Genomic DNA, 26372 nt, shown 5'->3' on the forward strand with positions numbered 1-26372 from the left:
AGAATGAATTTCATAGCAAGTAACCTATCACTAAAAATGCTCTTTCCCAAGCTTCTGAGACCAACAACCAAAGCATCTTTGCTGATCTCAACTGCAATTACAAATAATGGTGTTAAATTCTTAGCATGCACACTCCCTCAACAGTTTTTGTACTGAAAAATATCTTCGATTTTCTGCAGTGTCCACCACAGTCGTATCTGAGTACTGGATACTGAACTCATTTCCAGAAAAGCTACCAGTAAGAGTCATGCAATGCATTTGTATTTTAAATCACAGTTTCTTACCTGAGGGGGGCTTTCCCATTTTCTTAAGAAATCTTCTTTGGCTTTGGCTAGGAACTCTTTCACTGAAAATACAAAAAAAATTTCTCAAGTTCAATTCACTAAACATGTAATGCAGAGGTTTGAAACGTATCTATTAAGTATGGTTGCTTTAAATAAAAGTACATGATAAACTCCTCTTCAGTTCTCGTACACTAAATAGACTATTTGCCTTTACTAAACACAAAGCAAGCTCCAGCATCTTTAAGATTTCTACAGTATCTCTAGTAGACCCCTAACTCTTTTGAAGTACTACATATTTCTATATAAATTACTTAATCTACTTTAAGTCAGATGACCCACAATACTGTACACGCAAGCAGTCTTTAAGGTGATGTTAAGCATTGTCAAAATGACTGGAAAAAACCTGCCCTTTGCAAATAATCTACATTCATCTAAGGCAAACTTTTTTTTAAAAGTTATACTTTCAATAATTGGAGAACAAAATAGTTCTCATTGCCTTTTTTTCCCCCATCACCTTTATTTAAAGGCTGATTGCAAGCAGAAGTACAAATTGCACAGCATTATTGCAAGCACAGACAAAACACAGGGCTACAACACTGCGCATTAGAGATGCCCACAGTCAGAGAATAAACATTTAAGGAATTAATTTCCCATTTGAAATTAAAGCAATGTAGCAACTGTACAATTCTGGATGACTGTTTAAAATGTGCACTAGCATATTGTAATCCAAGATCACTTTTCAGATATTTTAATCCTAGAAGGTCTTTATCAGCCAAATCAGTGTAGGATATTTTATAGATGCAATGAAAAACAGGGGCTTTTTTAGAGAATCACCATTAATAACTCATGCGTATTTTGTTTTCTTGGGGTCACTCCACATAACATGAGATTAGCAGTGGTAGGTTTTCTGTATTGATGAGTTTTGCTATCGGTAATTTCTAAAAGAAATTCAACATAATCAAGCATTTTCTGAGTAGTATACAGAAACATATTTTAACAAGATATTGTCATTTCTGCCGCTAAAAAAGAAAATCCTGTTTTATGATTGGCTAAAAACAATCATGTGATAAGTAAGGACGTTCCTTTGTTTGCTTACTCAAAGAATAGGTATGCCTCATCTATACAGAATATTTTTTAAAATTCTCCTACCATTGCTCTAGTACTGGGGCAGCTCCAGCAATGCTAGCAAATGGTGGGATCCCTAAAGCAGACTAGCCACTGGTATTTTTACCACTATGCCACCTAGTTCTGAAGTTAGACAACTCTAGGATAAAAATGCCAGTGGCTGGTCTGCACTGCTGGCACAGGGGGAAGAGGCAGGGGGAAATTCAGAAAATCCTCAGAGCAGATACAGTCTTAAAGACTTGAGCAATGTTTAAAGCAGCGGTGCCCAACTTTATTATGCAGGAGGGCCATGTAAACCTAAGCATAACCTTGTGTGGGGCAAACAGATTCTACATATTTTAACAAGATTTAAAGTCACCTATATTGATTTATATTTTAAGTTCAACTTGTTTTGTATGTATTTAGAGAGGCTGTTTCTAAGTTCAGTATTGTCTATTTATACATTAGTGTAAACTAAAATTATGTAAACATGATGACAAAACGTTAAAGAATCGGCTATTAGTATGTTGTGTTGAAACCAGCCACGGGCCTTATGAAATGCTCTGGTGGACAGTGGATAGCTCACAGGCTGTAGGTTTGGCATCTCTGTTTAAAAGGAAGCATAATCAGTACTCACTAATTATTCAATAATCCCTAATTTAATTTCTCTCCCAGAATGTTAGTTTAAAAGAACCCAGCAATGAGAGTGGTGAGGAATATACATTATCCCTGGCTTTAGGAATCATGGAAATAGGAACACAATAGTAACTAGAAAACAAGTTTTGTATGAAGAAATTATGTTAATCAGTGTTAGAGCAAACTAAAATTAAATATTTTAGTGAGTGATCCATAAAATATTTAGCACATCCACCCTGAAGGGGGGAAATATAAATCATTCCTTTTGCCTTTGAAGCCTAATCTCATTTAAGGAGAGTAATGGGTAGGCCTTCCCATGGCATGAAATTCCTCCTTACTACAAGAGGAACTATGAACATCTGATTTCACACCTCATTGTCTTTGACCCAGTAGGGAAAGAAGAATAAGGCAATCACTTTTTGACCAAGTTTTATAAACCTAACTTTGAATTACATTCAAGTAACCTGAAAAAATATTTCAAGTTAATAAAGACAAGAAAGCAAAACAAATACTTCAGGTTTTGTTTTGAGTAGTTGGAAGGACACCAAAATGTGTGGCGTATGTAGCATTATTACATAAAGCGCTTCACCCCTTTACTTCAGAGCAGACACAAAAAATTAACAAAATTTTATGTTTTGTTATTCCTCACTGAATCATATTCTTTCATGGACATTGTTGGCCTCATTAAATATCTCCAGGGCATCTATCATTGTCTGTGTAAAACATATATATATATATATTTAAAATTCCTCCATATTTAATTTCACAGAGAATTTATGAACTAGAGCATTTTACAAGTAACCATCCCTTTCTACGTTATTCTAATTATGGAATAAAACATTCTAAATATTAAAAAAAAAATAGCATACTGGAGAGAGAGTGTCAAGTTGCTTGAAACATGAGAAAAAATGCTGTTCAGTCCTAGAACTCCAAGAGGCAACAGGAGTTCTTCTTCCATATAAATCCTCTACCTTTATCCTACCTCACTTTTCATCTGCTCTCTTCAGAGGCAACGACGAGAATAGCTTCTTTAAACAAAGTTTCTAAATCCCACTTATTTATCCTTTAAATATGCATACTATAAACCTGAAAAGTTATAATATGTTACAATTAACTGAAAAAAAAAGCCCCTACCATAAAAACATCTGGAGATAAAATTTTCAAAAGCACCTCAGTGACTTAGGAGCCTAAGACTATATCTACCCTACAGACGTCTATGTCGGTCAGGAAAGTGAAGAGAGGTGATCCCTTACCAACATGCTCACAAAGGCCCCTACTGTAAATGTAGCTATACCAGCAAAGCTGTGCTTTTACCAGTATAGCTTGTTTAGCTCATGGCAGTTGATTTTACTAGACTGGTAAAGAGCACAACTTTTGAGTATTGCTGCGTCTATACTAGTAGCGTTTTGCCAGCATAGTATACTGATATTCCTACACTGGTAAAGCACTTCTAGTGTAGACATAGCCTAGGTCCCATTTTCCAGCCCTACCAAGACTCCTAAGCCCCAGTAAAACTCAAATGATTGTCAGTGTGACTTAACCACTTAAATGTCAAAGAAACTTTGGAAAATGGGTGTTAGGCACTTTTGAAAATTTCAACCCTGGTCTCAGAACACCAACACATGCATTTAAGTTTTGTAGGTATTGTTTTTTAAATACATAAGCAACATTCATGTTAATGAGTTGATACCAGTGGCCAGTACCAGGAAAATATCATACAAAAATCACTTTTTGGAGTGCCAAGCTGTGACAAAACCATGTAAAATGACAGATTTATCAAATGACGACTTCCAAGTTTCCCTCAAGTGCACATTTTAGCCATTTTTCAATGTTATGATTGGACTTGTTTGGTTTTTAAATCTTCATTGTTTTTATAACATAGTCTGTGACTTTGGGCTCTAATGAAAGAATGAGCATACCAAAGGTCTCTATACGTTCACCAAGGGTTTGCAGGAACATTCACCCACACAGATGAGATGATCAGAGAGGAAAGAAAGAGAAAAAAAAGGTTTTATGCATTTCCACAACAAACACATAGAGAAAACAAATTAATTCCAACCTGCCCCTCTAACCCCCCAAAGAATAGACTCCAGGGAGAACCAGTCTTCCCCCACATAGAGAAAATGGATCATGCTATATCACAGAATGTTTGAGTAGAAGGTACTAAAGCAAAACACACAAAAAACACAACACAACTCACACAGCTAAATGCTCTTATCTAGGAAGAGAAGGGTTGCATTAAAAAGTGAAAGTGAAAAGTCACAGAAATAAGCTGTTTGCAAAATTTCTGAGGCGATCAAGTGTTTTTCTTTAAGTTAGTCAGTCCCAACCCAATTACATAACAAATAAATAATAATAAATAAAAACTAGATGTATTGCATTATGTTGGATTAACTACTGTAATCTTCTGGAAATCGCGAAGGGGGGGTAGGAGGGAGGTTTGCCTTCCTCTGCAGCCCAGGGAACAAGTCACTTGCAGGTTTAAACTAATATTAATAGTGGATTCTCTGTAACTTGAAGTCTTTAAATCTTGATTTGAGGACTTCAGTAACTCAGCCAGAGGTTGTGGTCTATAGGCGAGGTTCTGTGTCCTGCAATGTGCAGTAGGTCACATGATGATCATGATGGTCCCTTTTGATCTTAAAGCGTATGATTTTTTTCTGCCCTTTACCTTGTTCTAAAGACTGTTTATATGAGCAGTACAGCGGGTGTTGGCTAGCACAGAAATAGAAGGCAATATCACCAAAATAATTCACAATAAAAATTTCAGTCCCATTATTGTACAATAGAGCAAACTCCTTCAAAACACCGATTTGCACGAGTGAACCTAATTTAAGGTGTGTGTGTGAGAGAGAGAGAGACTGATTTTCAGCTGCACTGTAATAATTTATGAATATTATATGTGCTGTTTGATATACAAAGTTAATTCAATACCACGATTGTCAGGAAATGCACTCAGGAAGCTGGGGAGGTAGATCCTAATATACAGTTTCCCAACACTTTGTAGACAATGATATTCATTTTGATGTTCATGCTTGACCAACTGCAGAGTTCACCTAAAATGGTTTTGGACTAGCAGGGCTAACAAATGCCTGGGAAGCGAGAACAATGAATGACACAATTTATCGGGAACAGACTGAGACCCAGGCCCCCCCAGAGGTTAAGTGTCTGAGATAAGCTAGGCCTACCTAAGACTTTATGTAAGACAAATGTGTGCAAATCCTTTTGGGGTTTTTAAAAATCCTTTTTCTCTTGTGCTATGCTTTTTTCCTCCTGTTAAGATTAAACAATATTCTGTTTTAAGGAGATAATTTGGGTCACTGTATTCACTGCTGGTCACAAGCTCCTGAAGGGAAAAACTGAAGATCCTGAGCCAAGTCAGGCCTGCTGGAGTAAGCACGATGAATACACAGAGTACTACATCCTAGGACCTGGTGTAAGAGTGGAGGAATCGTGGGGATCCCACTCAGAGAGATGAAGGCACGAGGTCTCACACATTGGGGGTGCACTCAGATACTACAGCTAGTACTGAACCATGACCATTTGAATTACTCTGCCTTTCTTCCCCTGCCTCCCCCACATGAACACTTTGAGAAATATGTATTTGTTTTTCTCAAGTATAACCCACCCACTCCCACAAGCCAACAAGCCAGACATTTGGTGGTGGGTGGGGAGGGGAAATCTATGGATAGGGTTGCAAAATGGAAAGAAAGCAAAAATTAAACGGATCAAAACTAAATACTGAGCACTACTATGAACACCCCATCTGCTCTGCTAAATGCCAGTTTCTGCTTGGCATTTAGCATGCCCTTTATCAAACACACAATTTAATTTCAATTCCCGGGACTATGATATAATCATTTAAAATCTGTAAAGATAATCAGTGTCATAAAATGAAATATTCTATGAAATCTCTACTCTCCAACTACTGACACAATATACAAACATGTACAGAGGCTAATCTTGTTTCAGAAAACAACATATTTACTTAGTTCATTCTGTGAGAAACACCAATCGCTTAGTTTTATTGCCTGAGAGCTAACCTTTATACAGATAAATATGAATGTTTTATGAGTGAAACATGGTACAGTAACAACTGGAAGAGTGGTATGGTCTAAATATAGGACTGGAATTCTCCGGAGTTCTAAGTCCACTTCTTACACCCACTCACGCTGTGGTCTTGACCAAGTCATAATCTCACTATTTCAGTCTTCCCTCTATGAAATGGGCATACTTCGAAAACTCATGTGGCTGAAGTGTGGATTTGTTAATCCCTGTAAAAGTCTTTGGAGATGAAAACAGACGTAAGTGCTAAGTATTAGGATGTCTCCCAGGAGATGAATTAGCTTTTCAATTAAACTTCTCTAAATAGAAACCAAACTCAATTGACAAAAACCTCAATAAAAGCAAATATCTGAGTTTTGACAATGTGAAAGATAGTTGGTAAAAATTAAAAACCAATGTCAGATTGGTGCATGGTATGGGCAAGTTAGTCAGCTCATGAAAGAAAGCTCTGTGGCTTCTAGAGTTTTGGTCAGGGTCTTCCGTGGTGGTCTTTTCTTGAAAGTCTCCAAAATTTTCATGGGTGGCTAGAAAGAAGTGATACACACATGGTGGTTTCCTAAAGGAAAAACTTCTGCTTACATACTGCCATTTTGAAGCCAGTAAATTATTTTATTTTAAAAGTAAGAGTTTTAGGCAAACCTGTACATGAAGAACACTAGACTGAGAACTACTTAGCAATCCATAAATCATGCTCTTTTAGCTATGTAAACCTGTAGATTTCCTAGTCCCATTAGGATAGACTTCCTTAAATTAGTGGGTTAGCACTCAAGCACCATGGTGATGGGTTCAATTTAAATACAGTACTTAAATCACATCTTGAAAATTAAAATGTACAAGACACCTTGTCAAGGTTCCTTCCCCACTCTGAACTCAAGGGTACAGATGTGGGGACCTGCATGAAAACCTCCTAAGCTTACTTTTACCAGCTTAGGTTAAAACTTCCCCAAGGTACAAACTATTTTACCCTTTGCCCTTGGACTTCCACTGCCACCACCAAAAGTTTATCTGGGTTTATTGGGAAAACATTGTTTGGAAACGTCTTCCCCCCCCAAAATCCTCCCAAACCTTGCATCCCACTTCCTGGGGAAGGTTTGATAAAAATCCTCACCAATTTGCATAGGTGACCACAGACCCAAACCCTTGGATCTTAGAACAATGAAAAAAGCATTCAGTTCTTGAAAAGAAACATTTTAATAGAAGAAACAGTAAAAAGAATCACCTCTGTAAAATCAGGATGGTAAATACCTTACAGGGTAATTAGATTCAAAACACAGAGAATCCCTCTAGGCAAAACCTTAAGTTACAAAAAAGACACACAGGCAGGAATATTCATTCTATTCAGCACAACTTAATTTCTCAGCCATTTGAAGAAATCATAATCTAACGCATATCTAGCTAGATTACTTACTAAATTCTAAGACTCCATTCCTGTTCTGTTCCCAGCAAAAGCATCACACAGACAGACACAGACCCTTTGTTTTTCTCCCTCTTCCCAGCTTTTGAAAGTATCTTGTCTCCTCATTGGTCATTTTGGTGAGGTGCCAGTGAAGTTATCCTAGCTTCTTAACCCTTTACAGGTGAAAGGATTTTTCCTCTGGCCAGGAGGGATTTTAAAGGTGTTTACCCTTCCCTTTATATTTATGACACACCTACTATTCATAAATTGATATGAAAGATGTGCAGGGGTCATACCAGCAAGCTGCTTAGACAATACCATTGTAAGAACTACAGAATTCACTCCAGGCTGCTAGGAAGGGATGCTAGGGTTTCACAAGAATGTTTCCCTGAGAACCTTGCTAGTGAATTCTGTCTTCTGTATCAACTTGGGTCTTTTGAGTGCCTCAAATTTGAAGCCCTCCTTAATTCCAAGATTTGACTGCCAGAAATAGTCCCGCCCATTGCTCCTGTACCCCAGTTCTTTTTTTGGGGGGAGGGGGAGTCTCTCTCTCTCTCATGAACACTTCAGTCTCTGCCTTTCGTAGAGTTAAGATTTTCCAAGCTCTAGTGCTCAGCTCCCCCAAGCAGCAACAGACTGAAAATGACATTCTGGTAAGTTTCAGTGCTGCCCACAAGATTTTGAAATAGCAGCAGTGAAATTAGCCACAGTATTGTTTTAATTTTATGCAGTTACTGCTTGAAAAAACTACAAGCAATAGCAGGGCTCTGTGGCTATCTATAGTCTCAGAAAGACAGCTAGCTCTGCATCAGTTCAGCATTTTAAATTAAGATCTTCACAACGACGGATATCTCTTCACTGCAGAGTTAACCCAGGCCAGCCTAGCACGGGTGAAGCATCCTCAATGCAAATCTTACTCATGCTAGGCCTGCATAAATGCCTCCACAATAGTGCTGTATTAAAAGAGTCTTCTGGGTTCTCCCAGTCCCATGGTTTTCCCAGTCCATGAAACTGTGCCACTAAGTATTAATCTGCAGGTTTTGCTCTCTCTCCTGCCTAGCATGGTGCTGAAGACTGTGGCTGTGATGTGAGAACAATACTTAAAGTAAATAAATTTCCAATAACTTCCAACTGGAGTTTTGAAGGTGAAAGCAAAAAGCATTTGGCAGCAAGAACTTTTAATTAAAATGTCATTGAGTAATTCAGTCTGCACACCACAAAGTGTTTTGAAGGGCACCCAAATGACTTCTCTGCCTGTTTCTTTCCTGTCCACTAAACATAAAAAAAGTGTCATTTGGGGTACATTTCTCAAAATTATGCATCTTACTGATATCACACCATAGATCTCTCAAAAGGATAGTGTCAGCCTCTGGCCAACTGGCAGCATGGGAGATGGATTTCTTGGATAACATCTCTGTTCATATGTTGTAGAAATGCAGCAGAAATGGGGCAGGCAAATCTGGGATGAAAATGCTAGCCAGTGTGGGTAACTTCCAGTGAAGAAGGGAGGAAGTACACAAGAAAGTACAGCCAAGGTAAAGTTGTAGGTTATGATTAGAGGACTAACAGAACTCAGGCTTGACTAGCCTGCCTTCTCACTGAAAAGTAGGCAGGTTGCCAGCCTGGGCTGAAGAAAAACTGAAGCTCAAGCCTATATCCTCAGCTATGCCAGCTAGCCCAGGCTTAAAGCACCCTCAAATCCATGATGGAGGCTTTTCTTTGTGGATGGACAAGGGTTAGGAACAACGACTCAGGCTAGAGCCTGAGCTAACTCTGCAGTGTAGACATACACTATAAAGGGCCAGAATTTTTTTGTAAGCAAAACTTAAATTCTGCAATAATTAACAGTATAGTTTCCCTCACTTGACAGAGCAAACTTATGACTTGCCCGTCACAATTAGGAGAGTGGATTTTTCAAGCTCTGACATAGATGAATGGGACACTTAAATCAAAACACATATGGGGCATGTCTGCAAGACACCCATGTGCTGGAATATGAATACAAAACAAAAAATTAGCAAGAGAATGGCTGAGCCAAGAATACTTCACTGCATATAACTAATAGTAAAGGGATAGCGATATTAACTAATCTAATTACACCATTCTGAACAACCTCAGATGGAGGCAGAGGGCTATGGCAGAGAGTAAGAAGCAGAAGGAGAGAATGTAGGAGAAAAATATGAGGAACAGAGAAGGAGAGGGAGGCAGGATACAGTGATGAAGTAAGGGGCAAAGGAGAATATAATGGCAGCTGCTGCACCCAAGGGGTAGATATTGGTAATTGGAGCCTCTTCAATTTGCATGCTCCACACATTTAGGAATGAATTTGAAGCTGCAATGTACACAAATTGAGGAAAGCAACTTTCACCTAAAGGCCCAAAATCAGAAGGCAGACAATTTGTTTTTCTTTAAATGGTTTCATTCATGAGTTTAAACTCTTGGCCTTGACAATACTATAACCAAGTCTGTGTTTGAACCTCAGGCAGTTATACAGTTGTTAAAGGGCTCTTGTTAGAGAACCCAACTATTTTCAACAGTTATGGCCGTAACTCTATAAGCAGCAATTTCTTTTTAAGATTCAGTTCAAACAATGCAGAAGTGTAACGCTCACCTCCCTAGTTTTCGGGTACGGAATTGCAATAGAGTCTTGTATGAGAAGTTGGACAGACTTCTAAACCTAATAGCAGGGTAGGTACTGTTTCTATAGCAACCATGGAATGAAAAGCTCTTTTACTGAATTTTAAACGGGGGATGTTTGGAGATTCTTGCATAAAGAGGAAAGGGTAAATTATACTTTCTTCTCCATTCCATTATGACTTCTACAGCCAGATTGACTTTTTCTTTGATTCTTCCATCCTAGCAGGAGTAGTGAGCTCAAATATACTTCCAATTGTGATTACTGATCATTACCCCTTTATTATTAATCTAATCTCTTTAGAATATATAATAGTGACCCTCAAAATGAAAGAGGCAGTGATGCTGAAAAGGTTAAATGTTAATGTTAATAACAGAGTGGAACAGTACAATACAATGTGGAACTGATTTTGGGCCTTTCCAGGGAGGCAGAACCAAACACAAATTAGCTAATGCTGAACAGGCCTGAAGCAAGAAATGTAAAACCCTGGACTTAAAAATTCAAGAAATGAACTTTTCTGTATATGCAACATCAACTCATATGACCACAGAGACAACCAAGACTTGTACCTGCTTTGCTTTAAGAGACGTTTGTTGTACACTTCAGTATGTTTTAATCATTACCCTTAATAAAAAAGTTTAAATTTAAATACATTACAAATGAACAATTAAGATGAAAGAGTGATTATTTTCTGCAGTTCTAACATTATAAAGGATCTAAAACTAAAAACATTAATACTTCAAACAGGATGCATATACTTTATCAAAGATTAAAAAGTCAAATCTAAAAGAAATCATATTGGTCACTTAATCCTAGGTTTAAAAAAAGAAGGCATTCATAATCTAAAATGTTGCAAGTAGCCCAGAATATTGAGAGTTGAAGATTTCCTGTGGGAAATGACTCTCATCAGTTTTCACAACTTTCCCACCTAGCTTTATATCAATTCTCTTGACATCTCAAACCCTTGTTTCTACAATGCAGGTACATTTTGTAGTGGTGCCCTGGAAACAGTGGCTATTTTTTTGGCTAGGTGATCTCTCTTGGGTGGAAGTTGTTTAAACTGCCTGCCTATCCCAGATATATATGAATACACAACAAGCCAATCAGGTTTTCTAGTACAGACCATAATATTTAGCAGATAAAATGTATACACAAATTAAATTACATTTCTACTTATTTGAGCCATCCATCCCTCAAAATTTCCCACACCAAAAGATGTGGGCCAACCCAATCTTTTTCTTTTCTAGACACTGTACCATCCTGGCTCTGTACTAAGGGCTAGTCTGTCTCCTAAAAATACAGAAATTAAAGAAATTGCTTGGAGGACTTGTTGGCCTGCTGTCACAGAGACCATTATTTAAGGTTACTGTATTAGAGAACATGTGTAAAGACCTGCAGGTAGTTGATCTGTGCATGTCACTCACTGATTAACTTCCTGCAAGGAGGTGACATTTCTATCCCACTTCTAACACAGTACACTACATACAGTCCAAATTTACACCCTTCTTGGGATTTATTTTACTGTTAACATAAACAGAGAGAAAAACTTCAGCCAGAGCTTGCTTTAGAACTTGCTTGTTTCTAGGGTTGCTCCTTGGGAAAACCCCTCTCCCCCAACCCATAGATACCTCTGCCTCAGATAAACACAAACTCTCATATCTGACTTCAAGCTAACAGGACACGTCTGGTCTGGCTACCAGGGTAAATCAGTATAGTAGCTCTGCATCTCTATGTAGGGATTCAGCAATTCACATTATGCCCGAATGCTGAAATAACCCTTGTGGAGTGTACTTTTAATCTTTAAAGGAAATGGTTGCCTACAGTAACAAATTGAGAAGTATTAGCGGTCCATTTATAGCCCTTAAATAGCACAGAGACTCTGACTTCCTGGAGAAGGAAGTCGTGTAAATAAACAAATTTTCACATTTCTATGCACATCAAGTACACACCACAATTTTTCTTCGTCTACTTGAGAAAGGGGTAGGCAGAAACTAGATAAGGCTACTTATTATATTGTATTGATAATAGAGCAACTACTTTAGAGAGAGAAATAGGATAAAGCCATAGTATGAGACTATCCTGACAAGAGGAAAGGCATGAGTTGAACAGAAAAGAACTGGAAGCTCACATGCTATCCTGCTAGAAATGTCGGCTGCAAGAAAAATGATCTTGGAAGTGAAAAACAAATAAGAATTGAGTTAACCAGTTTTTACGATCCAAATTAACTGCTGGAGATTCAAGGGGATATAACATGGTGTCTAATGCAGAAGACTGCTCTAAAGAATCTGAATAATAAGAGACAGGAAACTACAGTTATGCACTGTAGCAGTACAAGTACAGTAGTTACCCACACACTTAGGGTACGTCTACATGGGGATAAAAAGCCCATGGCTAGCTTGAGTCAGCGAACTCAGGCTTGTGAGGTTTGGGCGCTGGGCTGAAAAACTGCTGTCTAGACATTCAGGCTTAGGCAGGAGCCCTGGGACCCTGCAAGGGTGGAGGGTCCAAGAGTTTGGACTGGAGCCCAAGTCCAAATGTCTATACAGCAATTTTTAGCCCAGCAGCCTGAGCCCTGCGAGATCGAATTAGCTGACCCATGCCAGTAGTGGCCGTACTGTGCGGCTTTTATACCCATATAGACATACCCTTAAGGAAATGAAGGCAAAGAATTCATAAAAACAACCCGGCTCAGGTAAAAACTGTAAGCTGGAGGAAACAACTCTTTTGATGGAGAATATTTAAGACATGCACCAGTGATTGGTTAATCCCTAGGCTTTACAAGAAGGCCACAGAAGTACCCTTCTTTCTAGAAAACAACACCAACTTTGTTTAATGTAACCATTTTCTCTCTCAGACTCCAGACTAAATGCCTTCTTTTGAAGGCAAGATTCTTTGCTATATGGCTGCATAATAGGAGGACATGACTCTGACAACTGCCATTCATACATCTCTGAGCTACAACCTTCTGAGTCATTCTGTGGGGTGACCAAACAGGTTTTATTTTTTAAATCTATTTATTTGCACTTTCTTCAAAGCATTTCACATGAGGAGTCAGGGAAAAACATGTACCAGATTCAACATCTAAGGAAATATCCTATGCCATCATCAGTGAGTACAGATTTATTTGTGATTTTTCCCAATCAGATTACCAAAGGGAGATAGGCATTTATCCCAGAAAAATTCCAAGGAAGATGCCAGTTCTTGCATCTGCACCACTCTGGAGTCATCTCATTGTCTACACTCTTTTCAATGACAGAAATAGTAGATACTTCCTAGAGTCCCTCAGAGCACCAAGATGAGCCAATATCCAACAGGAAGATATATAACTGACAAACAAATCCTTACGATTACCAGCTCTACAGGTTCTGAGATGTACTCTACCACACGCTTTACTGCCCATGATATTGTCCTCTTAGTGATCCAGACTTCCTTAGCAAGTCAGCTAGATAGGGGATTACACTAAATACCTCCTTTTGGATAGCTCCTAACTACTAAGGTTAACCTTTGAAGATCTGAGGTATGATAGCCAAGTACAAGTTGGGGAGAGAAGCAAGTGTAAATACTGGGTTTCCTGCAGAGAATTTCAGTATCTGATGACTGGGAACCCTGACACCTGTGTAATCTCCTTAGCTGACTGCTCCTAGCATGCACTTGAGAGTTCATCTTGAATCCTACAGCATATGTTTTGATTCAGCTATTTTATGTCCAATAGCAGATAGGTGCACCAAATTTGTCAAAACATGGCTTGTCTGGAACTGACCCCTTCACGGTAATGAAGTACTCAGCAACCTCCAGAAACAGCTATCCGAAAAGGGACACAAAACAAACAACTATCCTGGATGCACAAAGGACAATCAGGAATTCTATTAAATAACCTTGGTTTAATATTGAAATAACCATTTATCCAACATGATCAATACCCGAGCTAGCTGTTAAATTTGGTATGTTTCTTCCCTGTAGGGGAGCATCTGAGAGAAGGAGAAGTTGTCAGAATAAGCATTTGCCTAGTTTTGGGGGTTTTTATCTCAGTAAAGGTGCCAAATGACTGTCCAATCTTCCAAAAAGAATAGCTAGGAACATGAATTTAGAATGTTTTACAAGTTTTGAAATAGAAAAGTTATGCTTAGAACCCTACCAAATTCATGGTCATGAAACACACGTCACAGACCGTGAAATCTCGTCTCCCCCCATGAAATCTAGGCTTTTCTGTGCTTTTACCCTGTATTATACAGATTTCACAGATGAGACCAGTATTTTGCAAATTGGGGGGTCCTGACCCAAAAGGGAGTGGCTGGGGGGGTTAAAAGGTTATTTTGGGGGGGGGGTCGCAATATTTCCACCATTATTTCTGTGCACTCTTCAGATTTGGGCAGCTGGAGAGTGACAGTGGCTGGCTGGGTGCCCAGCTCTGAAGGCGGTGCCCAGCTCTGAAGGCAGTGCCCACCAGCAGCAGCGCAGAATAACAGTGGTGATACCGTATCATTCAGAACTGGGTGCCCAGAGCATGGAGGTTGCTGACTGAGGGCCCAGCTCTGCAGGCAGCAGCACAGAAGTAAGGCTGGCAATACCACACCATGCCAGCCTGACTTCTGCGCTGCTGATGGCAGCAGCTCTGCCCTCAGAATGGGGCTCCCGGCCAGCAGCTGCCGCTCTCCAGCTGCCCAGCTCTGAAGGCAGCACTGCCACCAGCAGCAGCGCAGAAGTAAGGTGAGCAGTACCGCAACTCCCCTCCCCCACAGTAACTTTGTGACCCCCCTCCCCCCATGACTCCTTTTTTGGATCCAGATCCTTACAATTACAACACCCGGAAATTTCAGATTTAAATAGCTGAAATCATGAAATTTACAATTTTTAAAATGCTATGGCAGTGAAATTGACCAAAATGGACTGTGAATTTGGTAGAGGCCTAAGTTATGGTGTTTCAACTATCCTACTCACTAAAAGTGACATTCACTTGATTTGGTCTTCACCAAGCACTGCTCTCTCTCCTCCAATCTCTGTTACTGCGTTCCCGCTGCCCATCATGCTGTCATTCAGCCTTCTTGTGATTTCTCATCTGCTCACAGCCCTCTCTTCTCTGCCTTCTCTTCCACTGATTTGGCTGTTGACTCTCTCCACACCTCATTCTTCTTCAGCCTTGACTCTTTGCCCCCTCTCCCATAGCAAGGTCCATCCTGCCACCCCTCAGCCCTGGTTCACCCCCAAAACCCACGTTTTTTGCTCCTCTTCTCATGCTGCAAAACGTGTCTGGTGAAAATCCATGACCAGACTGACTCCCTATACTACAAATTCATTCTTTCCTCCTTCTCTTCTTCTATCTTCTTAGCTAAAGAACTTTCTCTAACTTAACTGAAACCCATGTCCTCCATCTCAGCTGTCTTTACACCTTTCACTCACTCCTCAAACCCTCCCCACTTCTTCTTCCAGCCTTCTGCTTCTCTCCACACAGGATCTCACCAAGAGAAAACTGACAAAATACAATGTGACCTTGCCCCTCCCCTTGGCTCACCTTCTGTTTGATTAAAAAAGAGAAACAAAAGAAATAGTATTTTTCAATTCACTTCATACAAGAACTGTAGTGCAATCTTCTTATAGCGACAGTGAAATTTACAAATATACATTTCAGAGTAGCAGCCGTGTTAGTCTGTTATGCTGTTTTATGTATCCATAAAAAGAAAAGGAGTACTTGTGGCACCTTAGAGACAAACAAATTTATTAGAGCATAAGCTTTTGTGAGCTACGGATGCATCTGATGAAGTGAGCTGTAGCTCACGAAAGCTTATGCTCTAATAAATTTGTTCGTCTCTAAGGTGCCATAAGTACTCCTTTTCTTTTTACAAACGTAGAATTTTTATTATATAACTGCACTCAGAAACAAAACAGTTTAAAACTTTAGTGCCTACAAGTCCACTCAGTCCCACTTCTTCTTCAGCCAATCACGAAGACAAACAAGTATGTTTACATTTACAGGAGATAATGCTACATGCTTATTTACAATGTCACCTGAAAGTGAGAACAGGCATTCGCATGGCACTGTTGTAGTCAGTGTTGCAAGGTATTTATATGCCAGATATGCTAAACATTCGTTTGCCCCTTTATGCTTCGACTTACAGATTGCACTCTCTTTTCTTTATCTTTTTACAGTGCAAATATTTGTAATTAATAATAATAATATAAAGTGAGCACTGTACACCTTGTATTATGGGTTGTAATTGAAATCAATATATTTGAAAATGTAGAAAAACATCCAAAAATATTTATAATAAATTTAAATTGGTACTCTATTATTGTTTAACAGTGTGATAAAACTGCAATTAATCACAGTTTTTTAAATCTTGTGATTAATAATTGTTAATTTTTTTTAATAGTTTGACAGCCGTACCTTAAACTCAAGTTAACTGCCTTGTGCGGGCATGGGTTGAAGCAAGAGCGCTGTCAGTGCTGGAACTAGTAACGGGAAGCGGAGCGACGTGGCCCCAACCCGCCAGCTCCCAGCTATGGCGCTCCGCTTCCCGCTGCAGGTGACTGCGGGACCTTTCCCAACCCCCCCCCCGCAGCAACACGGCTGGAGCAGGGTCAAGGAAAGCGGAGCGAGTTGGGGCCACGTTGCTCCGCTTCCCATCACAGGTGAGTGCGGGGGGCATCCTTTCCCCAACCTCCCCACACTCACCGGCGGCGGGAAGTGGAGCGCTGCGGCTTGGAGGTGGCGGAGTGGAGCGGGCTGGGGCCACGTTGCTCCGCTTCCTGCCGCTGCCAGTGAGTGGCTTTCGGTGGTGTGGGGTGTAGATGGGGTCAGAGCAGTCAGGGGACAGGGGGGTTGGGGAGGGGGTGGAGTCCTCGGGGTGATTAGGGACAGGGGTCTCTGGAGAAGGCGGTCAGGGAACAAGGAACGGGGGGGGGGGGGGCAAAGCAAGTTCGATATAACACGGTCTCACCTATAACATGGTGAGATTTTTTTGTCTCCCGAGGACCACGTTATATCAGGGTATAGGTGTAGTTAAGTTCAAAACAGACTGCGAAAAGTTACAAACGGATCTCATGATACTGGGTGCCTGGGCAACCAAATGGGAGATGCAATTCAATGTTGATAAATGCAAAGTAATGCATACTGGAAAACATAATCCAACTATACATACAAAATGGTGGGGTCTAAATTAGCTTTTTCCAAGATCTCTTTCTTATCACTGCAGATAGTTCTCTGAAAACATCCTCTCAATTTATGGTGGCAGTCAAAAAAGCTAGGAACTATAAGGAAAGAGATAATAAGACAGAAAATATTACACCACTACATTGATGGTATGCCCACACCTTGAATACTGCATGCCATCCTAGAAGCCCCATCTCAAAAAAGATATATGAGAATTTGAAAAAGTACAGAGAAGGACAACAAAAATTATTAGGGCTATGGAACAACTTCTGTATGAGGAAAAATTGAGACTTGGACTGTTCAGTTTGGTGAAGAGATGACTAAGGAGGGATATGAGAGAGATCTATAATCATAAATGGTGTGGAGAAAGTGAATAAGGAAGTGTTATTTACCCCTTCACATAACACAAGAACCAGGAGTCACTCAATTAAATTAATAATCAGCAGGTTTAAAACAGATAAAAAGGAAGTACTTCTTCACACAATGCACAGTCAACCTGTGGAACTCATTGCCAGAGGATGTTGTGAAGGCCAAACTATGAGTGGGTTCAAAAAAGAATTTGATAATTTCATGGAGGCTAAGTCCATCAACGGCTATTAACCAAGATAGTCATCTATGCAACCCCATGCTCTGGGTGTTTTAAGCCTTTGAGTGCCAAAAACTTGTAGTGGACAGCAGGATATGGATCACTCCACAATTGACCTGTTCTGTTTATTCCCTCTGAAGCATCAGGCATTGGCCATTGTTGGAAGATAGGATACTGGACTAGATGGTCATTAGTCTGACCCAGTTTGGCCATTCTTATGTTAACTTAGCACAGGCAATTTCACATATAATTACCAGGACCACATGGTACTGATCAGACTCAGCAAGTATGTCTTCACATGTGCACATGCAGTGTTCTGAAATCTGGCCTTATGTTTCAATATTTTGTCTGTTGTAAAAAAACCTTTATGCCAATAGAGAGCTGGCAACAAAGCATTTCATTTCAGGGAAGTTGCCCAGAAAACAAACAATGTTACAAAGAGTATTGTGACAAAGTTCCTGTTCTACCTTGGTGGGTCTTGCGCTTATTGGCGGATTTGCTTGCCTTAGAGCTTCACGGCAGCCCTCAGCTTGGCCGTTTTTCTGAACCCACAGTCCAGGTCGACTCCTCCTGTGTCTGACCAGGAGTTGGGAGGATTTGGGGGGGAACCCAGGCCCGCCCTCTACTCCGGGTTCCAGCCCAGGGCCCTGTGGAATGCAGCTGTCTAGAGTGCCTCCTGGAACAGCTGTTGACGGCTACAACTCCCTGGGCTACTTCCCCATGGCCTCCTCCAAACACCTTCTTTATCCTCACCATAGGACCTTCCTGCTGGTGTTTGATAATGCTTGTATACCTCAGTCCTCCAACAGTCCGCGTTCTCACTCTCAGCTCCTAGTGCCTCTTGTTCCCAGCTCCTCACACATACACACACACACCACAAACTGAAGTGAGCTCTTTTTTAAAGCCCAGGTGCCCTGATTAGCCTGCTTTAATTGATTCTAGCAGCTTCTTGATTGGCTGCGGGTGTTCTAATCAGCTTGTCTTAATTGTCTCCAGAAGGTTCCTGATTGTTCTGGAACCTTACCTGTTACCTTACTCAGGGAAAAGGGACCTACTTAGCCTGGGGCTAATACATCTGCCCTCTATTACTCTCCTGTAGCCATCTGGCCTGACCCGTTACAGTATCTAAACTAAGTTATATCTGTCAGGCATGCTGTAACTTCACCTGTCTTTCCCATATCCTATGTCGTCTACGTGGGATAAATCTCAGCAGTAATAGTACTCTGAATACAGTAGAACCTCAGAGTTACGAACATCAGAGTTATGAACCACACACCTCATTTGGAACCAGAAGTACGCAGTCAGGCAACAGCAGAGACAAAAAAAAAAAAAAAAAAAAGGGAAATACAGTACAGTACTGTGTTAAATGTAAACTTAAAAAATAAAGTGAAAGCAGCATTTTTTTCTGCATAGTAAAGTTTCAAAGCTGTATTACGTCATTGTTCAGTTGTAAACTTTTGAAAGAATAAACAAAACATTTTGTTCAGAGTTACAAACATTTCAGAGTTATGAACAACCTTCATTCCCCAGGTGTTCATAACTCTTAGGTTCTACTGTAATCTCAATTTGTGGAGTAAATAAAATACTTTTTTTTAAAAAAGGTAAATTTAAAGAAAAAGCTCTAGTAAGAAATAGATTATTTAAAACTTTCTCCATTTTGTAAACAACTTTCAAACAAATTATTTTTCAGAAATTAAATGGTGTATATTTTTGGTTTATATATTTTGATTCAACTTTTACTGATATGTCAAAATGGAATAGACTGCTTCACAAATCTTTATCTCAATTTACATTTATATAAAGCAGTGGTTCCCAGACTTGTTCCGCCACTTGTGCGGGGAAAGCCCCTGGCAGGCCGGGCCGATTTGTTTACCTGCCGCGTCTGCAGGTGTGGCCGCGGTTCACTGCTCCAGGCCAATGGGAGCTGCTGGAAGCGGCACGGCCAAGGGACATACTAGCTGCCGCTTCCAGCAGCTCCCACTGGCCTGGAGCAGCGAACCGCAGCCACTGGGAGCCGTGATCGACCGAACCTGAGGATGCGGCAGGTAAACAAACCGGCCCGGCCCGCCAGGGGGCTTTCCCTGCACAAGCGGCAGAACAAGTTTGGGAACCACTGATATAAAGGATAATTAGCAATATTAGCAATCACCAGGTTTTTGGTAAACAAATATCTGCCTGATTAATTTACTAGATCTGTTGTAATTCTAAGTGCCAAATACCTTGATTTAAGTGAGACTCTCCTTCCCTCCATGAATGACCTCAACAATTCTGCTATCCCACCATTTAGACAGAATAAAAGCTATAGCAGAACAAGTTTGTTCATGGAATTCAGTAGTAAAAGACTAAAAATGTCCAGAATTTGAAAATTATAACAACAAAAATTTTAGAAGGCTCTCCAGTTTGAAGTACTGCTTTGCATACATTCACATAAAATTATAACAGAACAACTTAATGAAGTATACCAAAGGAAATGATAAGATTTAAATAAAGTGATTTAATTCAGGATCATATTACAAATTCCTCATCTGAAATCTGATGCCTTCTATTTACTGATTTGGAATAAGATTATTTCTAATAAGGAACCTTTAGCAATATTAAAATTTAAAATATTAATTAAATCTCTATTATGAAAAGCAAAAAAGATACATCCTCATGTTTGATACAAAACATAAACCTTTATGATTTGTCATTTTTTATTACTCATACTGACTCAATTATGAAAAAAGCTTAATATATTAATTTATTTACTGTTGAATATGTGGGAAAGATTGAGGAACAGGGTAGATTTTTTCCATATCGTGAAGACAGTATTATTAAATAAAAACAGACTGTAGTGTCATAGGTAATAAAAAGACTTACCATTCATGTTGAAAAGCTAGCTTTCAGAAACATATTGCTCATCATATTAATCCAACATTTGAGGAAGTTATGTTTATCTCTAAAAATACAAGAACTGATCCAGTAAAAAAACAAACACACACACACACTCTCTAACACACTGTAATAGATAGCACACAAAAATCCAGAAATCTTGTCTTCCTTAAGAACTCCTTGAGATGTGAAACAACTATCAAATACAAAATACCAGGAGTAAACACCAGATCAATGTTCAGGATGTGGATGCTTAATCTTGCTCATTAAACTACTTATTTTCTATCCAGCATTACCTCTACATGTCTAAAGCAACTGAAAATGGCAGGGGGAAAAAGCATTAAAAAACAGGATGTTTTAAGATGTTCTCAATTCTATCAAGCACTGGTTGTTTCCATGGCAACCTTAGACCAGAATTATCTGTTGAGTTCTACCCAACCAGTAGTTACTCTAAAGCTTTAATCAATCTACACAATGTACCTTTATATTTAAGATTTAACATTTCTCCCCACACAGTTACCATTTATCCTGCTGAAGCTCTATTGTGTTTTTTCAAAGGTTTACAAGACATTCTACGTTAATACATATAACTTCTTTTAAACATATTTAGTGTCATGCTGAATCAGCAACCTAAATTAAATTCTCCCCACTATTTATCACCCATACACTCACATTTTAATGAGAATTCCAGTACTCACCTATACTAAAACAATGTAATGTTAGTGACTCTTCTAATGAGTTATGTTATCAAGATTGCTAATGTCATCTCATTTTTCATATTTTGGGAAAATGGAAGGTAGTGTGAGTAATGGAGGTAGGTGATTTGGAGACTGGGATTTGCAGCATTAAGACATATCTTAACCACTCTTATTTCCACATTAAAAAAATAGAGTACTTGCTCAACTGATCATGTTAAATTTATCTGAAACTGAAATATAGAATTCTGAATACTAAAAAAATATTAATTTGGTCCTGAAGGTTTTACAACATTATGAAGGTTTTACAACATTATAAATGTTGGCTAATGGCCAGTTTAAATTATTCAAACACATGTGCACTCTGTCAATTTTTCCCCATAAAATTAAAGCTGTACACTATGAAGAATCAAATTTCCTCTCACAAGAATCTAAAAATGACACAAAATAATCTCATACACCTTCTGAGGATCCAAAGACACTTTTAGAAACATTTTACCTATTTTACAGGTTGAGAAACTGAAACACAGAGAGGACAAATGATTTGCTCAAGGTCAAACACTGAGTCAGTGGCAGAGCCAGGAAGAGAACCCAGGGTTCAGACTATATACCCTATTACCTTACTCATACCACTAAACCACAAGCCTAGATAACTAATGGCACTAAAAAACCACAAAGAAGCAACTTCCTCTTTAAGTGCAGTAGTTGCATCAGAAAGTGCTTTACAAAAGAGGTACAACAAAGAAACAGAGCATTCAGGACATTCCATTATAGCAGAGGGTGTTATATTAACTAAATGTACTTTTAAATTGATGCCACTTCAGTACTTAATATATTTAGAAGGGTTCTCTTGTTCATGTTTCTTTCTAGAATTATAGAGTATATTTGCTTGGGAGAGTTCAGGAACATATTACCAGGATTGCAGCATTTGATGTCACCTAAACAGTTAATAAGAACACTACAAGTGCAGAGACACAGATAGGAGGACATTTACGAACATTTTAAAATCCCTTTATCAAAAAATTACGGTATGCTGCTTATTTAGATAAGTGCTTATCAATAAACTTAAATTTTATGCTACATTATTCCAGAACATGAAGGAAAGCTATTATGCAGCCATATATGATCAAGACTACTCCTCTTCTACTTTCTGTTGTACTCTGTGAAAGCACAAAGAAAGAGTCAAATATTTTTAGTATTTTCTTCTCAATAGGAAAAGCAAGACAATTTCCCACTAGGGATAGACAAGCATTCTGTCTACACCACAGCATTCACTGTTCCTATCACCCTTAAAGCCATGATAGTAGTGAATTAAGAGTCCTAAATTTACCATATAGACACAAACCCATGTATGACTGGGCTTTATTCTTTGTCTACAAATGATCTAAACCGAGAGCAAAGATTTAGAGTTAATATCTGCACATTTCAACTTAAAATGAGACACATATATCCATGACTGCTCGGCTACTAGTTCACAAACTTTGCTGATACAAAAATGCTACAACCAACATGCATAATTATCGCTTAAAATAGTACTTTAAGAACAAGCACTGGTTCACTATGTATATCATCAACAGACATGACATTCCATTTCCTCTTCAAACAAGTCATGCAATCAAGCTTGCCCTAAAATAGAGAGAAAGAGGCTTGTATGCAAACAGGCCCCAGTTTGTGAAGATAGTAGGTCAATACCATTTTTTCATTTTATTAAACAAATGAATAAATGACAGTGCTGTGGTATTTTTCAAGTAGTCTTCTCAACATTATAATCATTTACTGGAAGCTTGAAATAGTGTCTGATGAAATGTATTCTCTCCCTCTTGTGAATATACACTAGTATGGAGTGGTACAGACATGTTTAGGGATCCTAGGGCTCAGTGGTTCATTAGGTTTGGTAGTTTCTATTCAGAGTTTCTCTCCCTCAAAACTCATTCTTCTATCAACAGGATTTCGTATTAAGTTATTTTTAGAGTATCTGACTGTGCCACGTACATTAATGAATTAAGCCTCACAACACAGGCGAGAAGAAAAGGAGTACTTGTGGCACCTTAGAGGCTAACAAATTTGTTTGAGCATAAGCTTTCGTGAGCTACAGCTCAATATGCTCAAATAAATTGGTTAGTCTCTAAGGTGCCACAAGTACTCCTTTTCTTTTTGCGAATACAGACTAACACGGCTGCTACTCTGAACACAGGCAAGTTAAGTGACTTGCTACGGTTCCCACAGAGAGCTTATGGCACAGCCAAGAATGGAATCCCTATCTCCCAATTCCCATTCTTGTGCCTTTATGACAAAGCTAGCCCTCCATCTCAAAGTGTCAGACGTTTGGCCCATCCAAAACATGTGGATCTCAGGGAGAGAATAGAATCAAGGACCATCAATATCAAGGTCCTATGCTTCCATTCTGCCTTCCTTGATCCACAGCAGCATGGTTCTGACAGAGCAATACTGAGAGGGCCTACCCCAATGACTGTGGAACAACAGTGAATTCCACATCATAGAGAAGAAACCTGTTAAGTTACATGTAAAGAAAAAAAAAATTAGTTTGTGCGCCTTTTTTTTACTTTTTATGTATAAAGATGAGCTGAAAAGTTTTAGGTATCTGAGGTCATGCCACTTCTCTCCACCCTCACAACTCCAATCCTCTTGCCTGCCTCCCCACAAAACTAGTATGTCTCTCCCCACCTGAGCTGGGAGATCTTGATTTAATTTATCTTCACTAAGGGCATTAACAACTTTCTGGTTTCCATATTTATCTTCCATTTTCCATCTTTTGAGATTAGGGCCATTCCTAATCATATACACTCAAATTCAAATTCACAGTAGGCACATGTGTTAACTTGGCCTTTTCCCCATGATAATACAATACTGTGACATGAGCACATTTTGCTAAGGCCTATTACTTTCAGTAGTAAAAATTGCTTGTGGTATTCTAACCCATTGCTGTATCCAAATTCATGTACGAAATTAATACAAGTTATACTTAAAAAACAAATTTAAGATAATACATAATTTACTATATAATAAGTTGTTCTAAAAATAGGAAATGGAGATACCGTGATACTTGACTTAGACTGTGAAAGACCTGGTACCTCTCAACTCCACTCACCCAAACATATGGTTGCAAAAGGTATGGATACAAATTCCTAAATAAACTGTTTGTTTTAAAGTGGAGTATGTACAGAGCAGTGATGACTATTTTGATCTCAATAACTTTATTAATGGTTGCCTAGAATTATGAACTGTATATTTTGTGTGATTTAGAAAATAACGGGGGGAGAGGATGCACCTGCTTGAGCCATATTTCTGATCAAGCATGTTTTATGCAATACAAATAAGTTTACCCCTTTCTCTCCCACAAATTAAGAATATTATAAAATCAAAATTATGGATAACTAATGTTATAAATCAAAGTTATTACACTGAATTAATTTGAAATAGTAAACCATAAACGTCTGCTCTAGTTTTAGTGTTCAAACTCTCACCATAAAATGGATTTTGAAATATCCATTAAAAATAAAAGGACACTATAAATATTAAATAAAAGCCATGTAATTAAGGACCTAATCAGCATAACATAATAGCCAACCTTCCAAAGTTTACGACAAGGAAAACCAATAATTTAAAAACAAGTAAACTAACTATTATTGCTAAAACTAGCAAATTTAGATCTGAAATACTGGGAAGAAAAGTTCACAAAAATACATAAATTAAGTTAACATTTGCCTAACAAAAAGGAAAGCAAACTCACAAGTGAAACTCTGTTACCAGACACCAAGTCCTTGTGGAAGAGTATCAGATTTCCACCTGCATGTTCTTTAAACCAATACTTTGTATTATACTACAAAAAGGCTGATAGAATATACTCTAGTTTGTCTATTTACAATATAAAGTCTTTTAATTAACATACAAACTGAATCTTGAGTACCTACAGAACACTTACTTGATCTGTCCCACAGGGCAGCAAGTTCGGAGAAATGATGGCTCTCATTTTCCAGAGCCACTTTCTGTTCTTGTAAAGCACCCTTAGAGTGCCTATGAAAAAGTCTGTTAGCAAACCCTTCAAGTCTCTGCAAAGCTGTGGATGTCCCTGTGCACTGGTTACAAGGTAACTCCCGCTGTGCAGCCATCTACATACATTGATAATTTACTTTAAAAAAAACAAAAACAAAAATCTAAAAAGGAGCTAAAACAACTTACACAGAAGCTAAGAGCTATGCTTGTGTCACACTTCCTGAATGCAGTGTTTTCTAACCACTACTGCTGTTCTACTTCCTGTTAATATAAAACAGCACATTATGGTGTTTTTCTTAGCAAAACTCTTTTGTATCAGCTAAAGATGGTGATTAGAAGAGCTGTAATATTTGTCTTAAACTCTCAGTTTAACAACTTTTTTCATATAAAAACACATAACAAGTTAATGAAAATATACAACAGCATGTGATATAAAGTGGAGGAAAGAATCAGAAGCCAGATAAAATTAAAATAATAGTTGCCATAAACATACATAAACTAAAGGAATTACTGGAAAAAGGCAAATGACTAGTTCTACACATCCTTCCCTCAAGACAGTTTTAGTACTACTGTAATTACATTATAACATTATAGGTAGTTAATTAAATTATGGTGTCCCTACATTTTCTACAACAGTATAATTTTCTAAGCGAGGAGGTTAACTTGTTAAAACAAATGATGGTTTATACTGAACAAAAATGAACAAAGTCACCACTTTTTTCCTTTTACATTTAGGAAACCAGAATGGAGTAAGATACAGAATAGTTCTTGTGTACGTAAGAACAAGAAGCCAGATTCTGCCAACCATACTCATGCTGAGTTTTACCTTGCCCCAAATCTCTATCAACAAGTCAATGGGGCCACTTGCTGAGTAAGGTATTACCCAGTGACAGTACTGGGGCAGATCCCAGCCCTTAGTAAAGAAATATATGCATTTTC

The 26372-nt window shown here is 38.7% G+C and overlaps 1 protein-coding gene across 3 annotated transcripts in view; it reads right to left on the bottom strand.

Annotated features, from left to right (window-relative positions):
• PRKACB (protein kinase cAMP-activated catalytic subunit beta) overlaps positions 1–26372 on the bottom strand; it is a 116847-nt gene that overhangs the window by 30929 nt on the left and 59546 nt on the right. For 2 of the 3 annotated variants that reach the window (XM_073357219.2, XM_073357220.2), the window contains exon 2: positions 285–346. In XM_073357219.2, the coding sequence (XP_073213320.1) occupies positions 285–346 (62 nt within the window). Of the gene's footprint in view, positions 1–284; positions 347–25362; positions 25660–26372 lie in introns of those variants that run through there. The other variant, XM_073357218.2, reaches the window with a different exon arrangement.

This window comes from Lepidochelys kempii, chromosome 8 (assembly GCF_965140285.1).
Source record: "Lepidochelys kempii isolate rLepKem1 chromosome 8, rLepKem1.hap1, whole genome shotgun sequence".
Classification (NCBI taxonomy): domain Eukaryota; kingdom Metazoa; phylum Chordata; order Testudines; family Cheloniidae; genus Lepidochelys; species Lepidochelys kempii.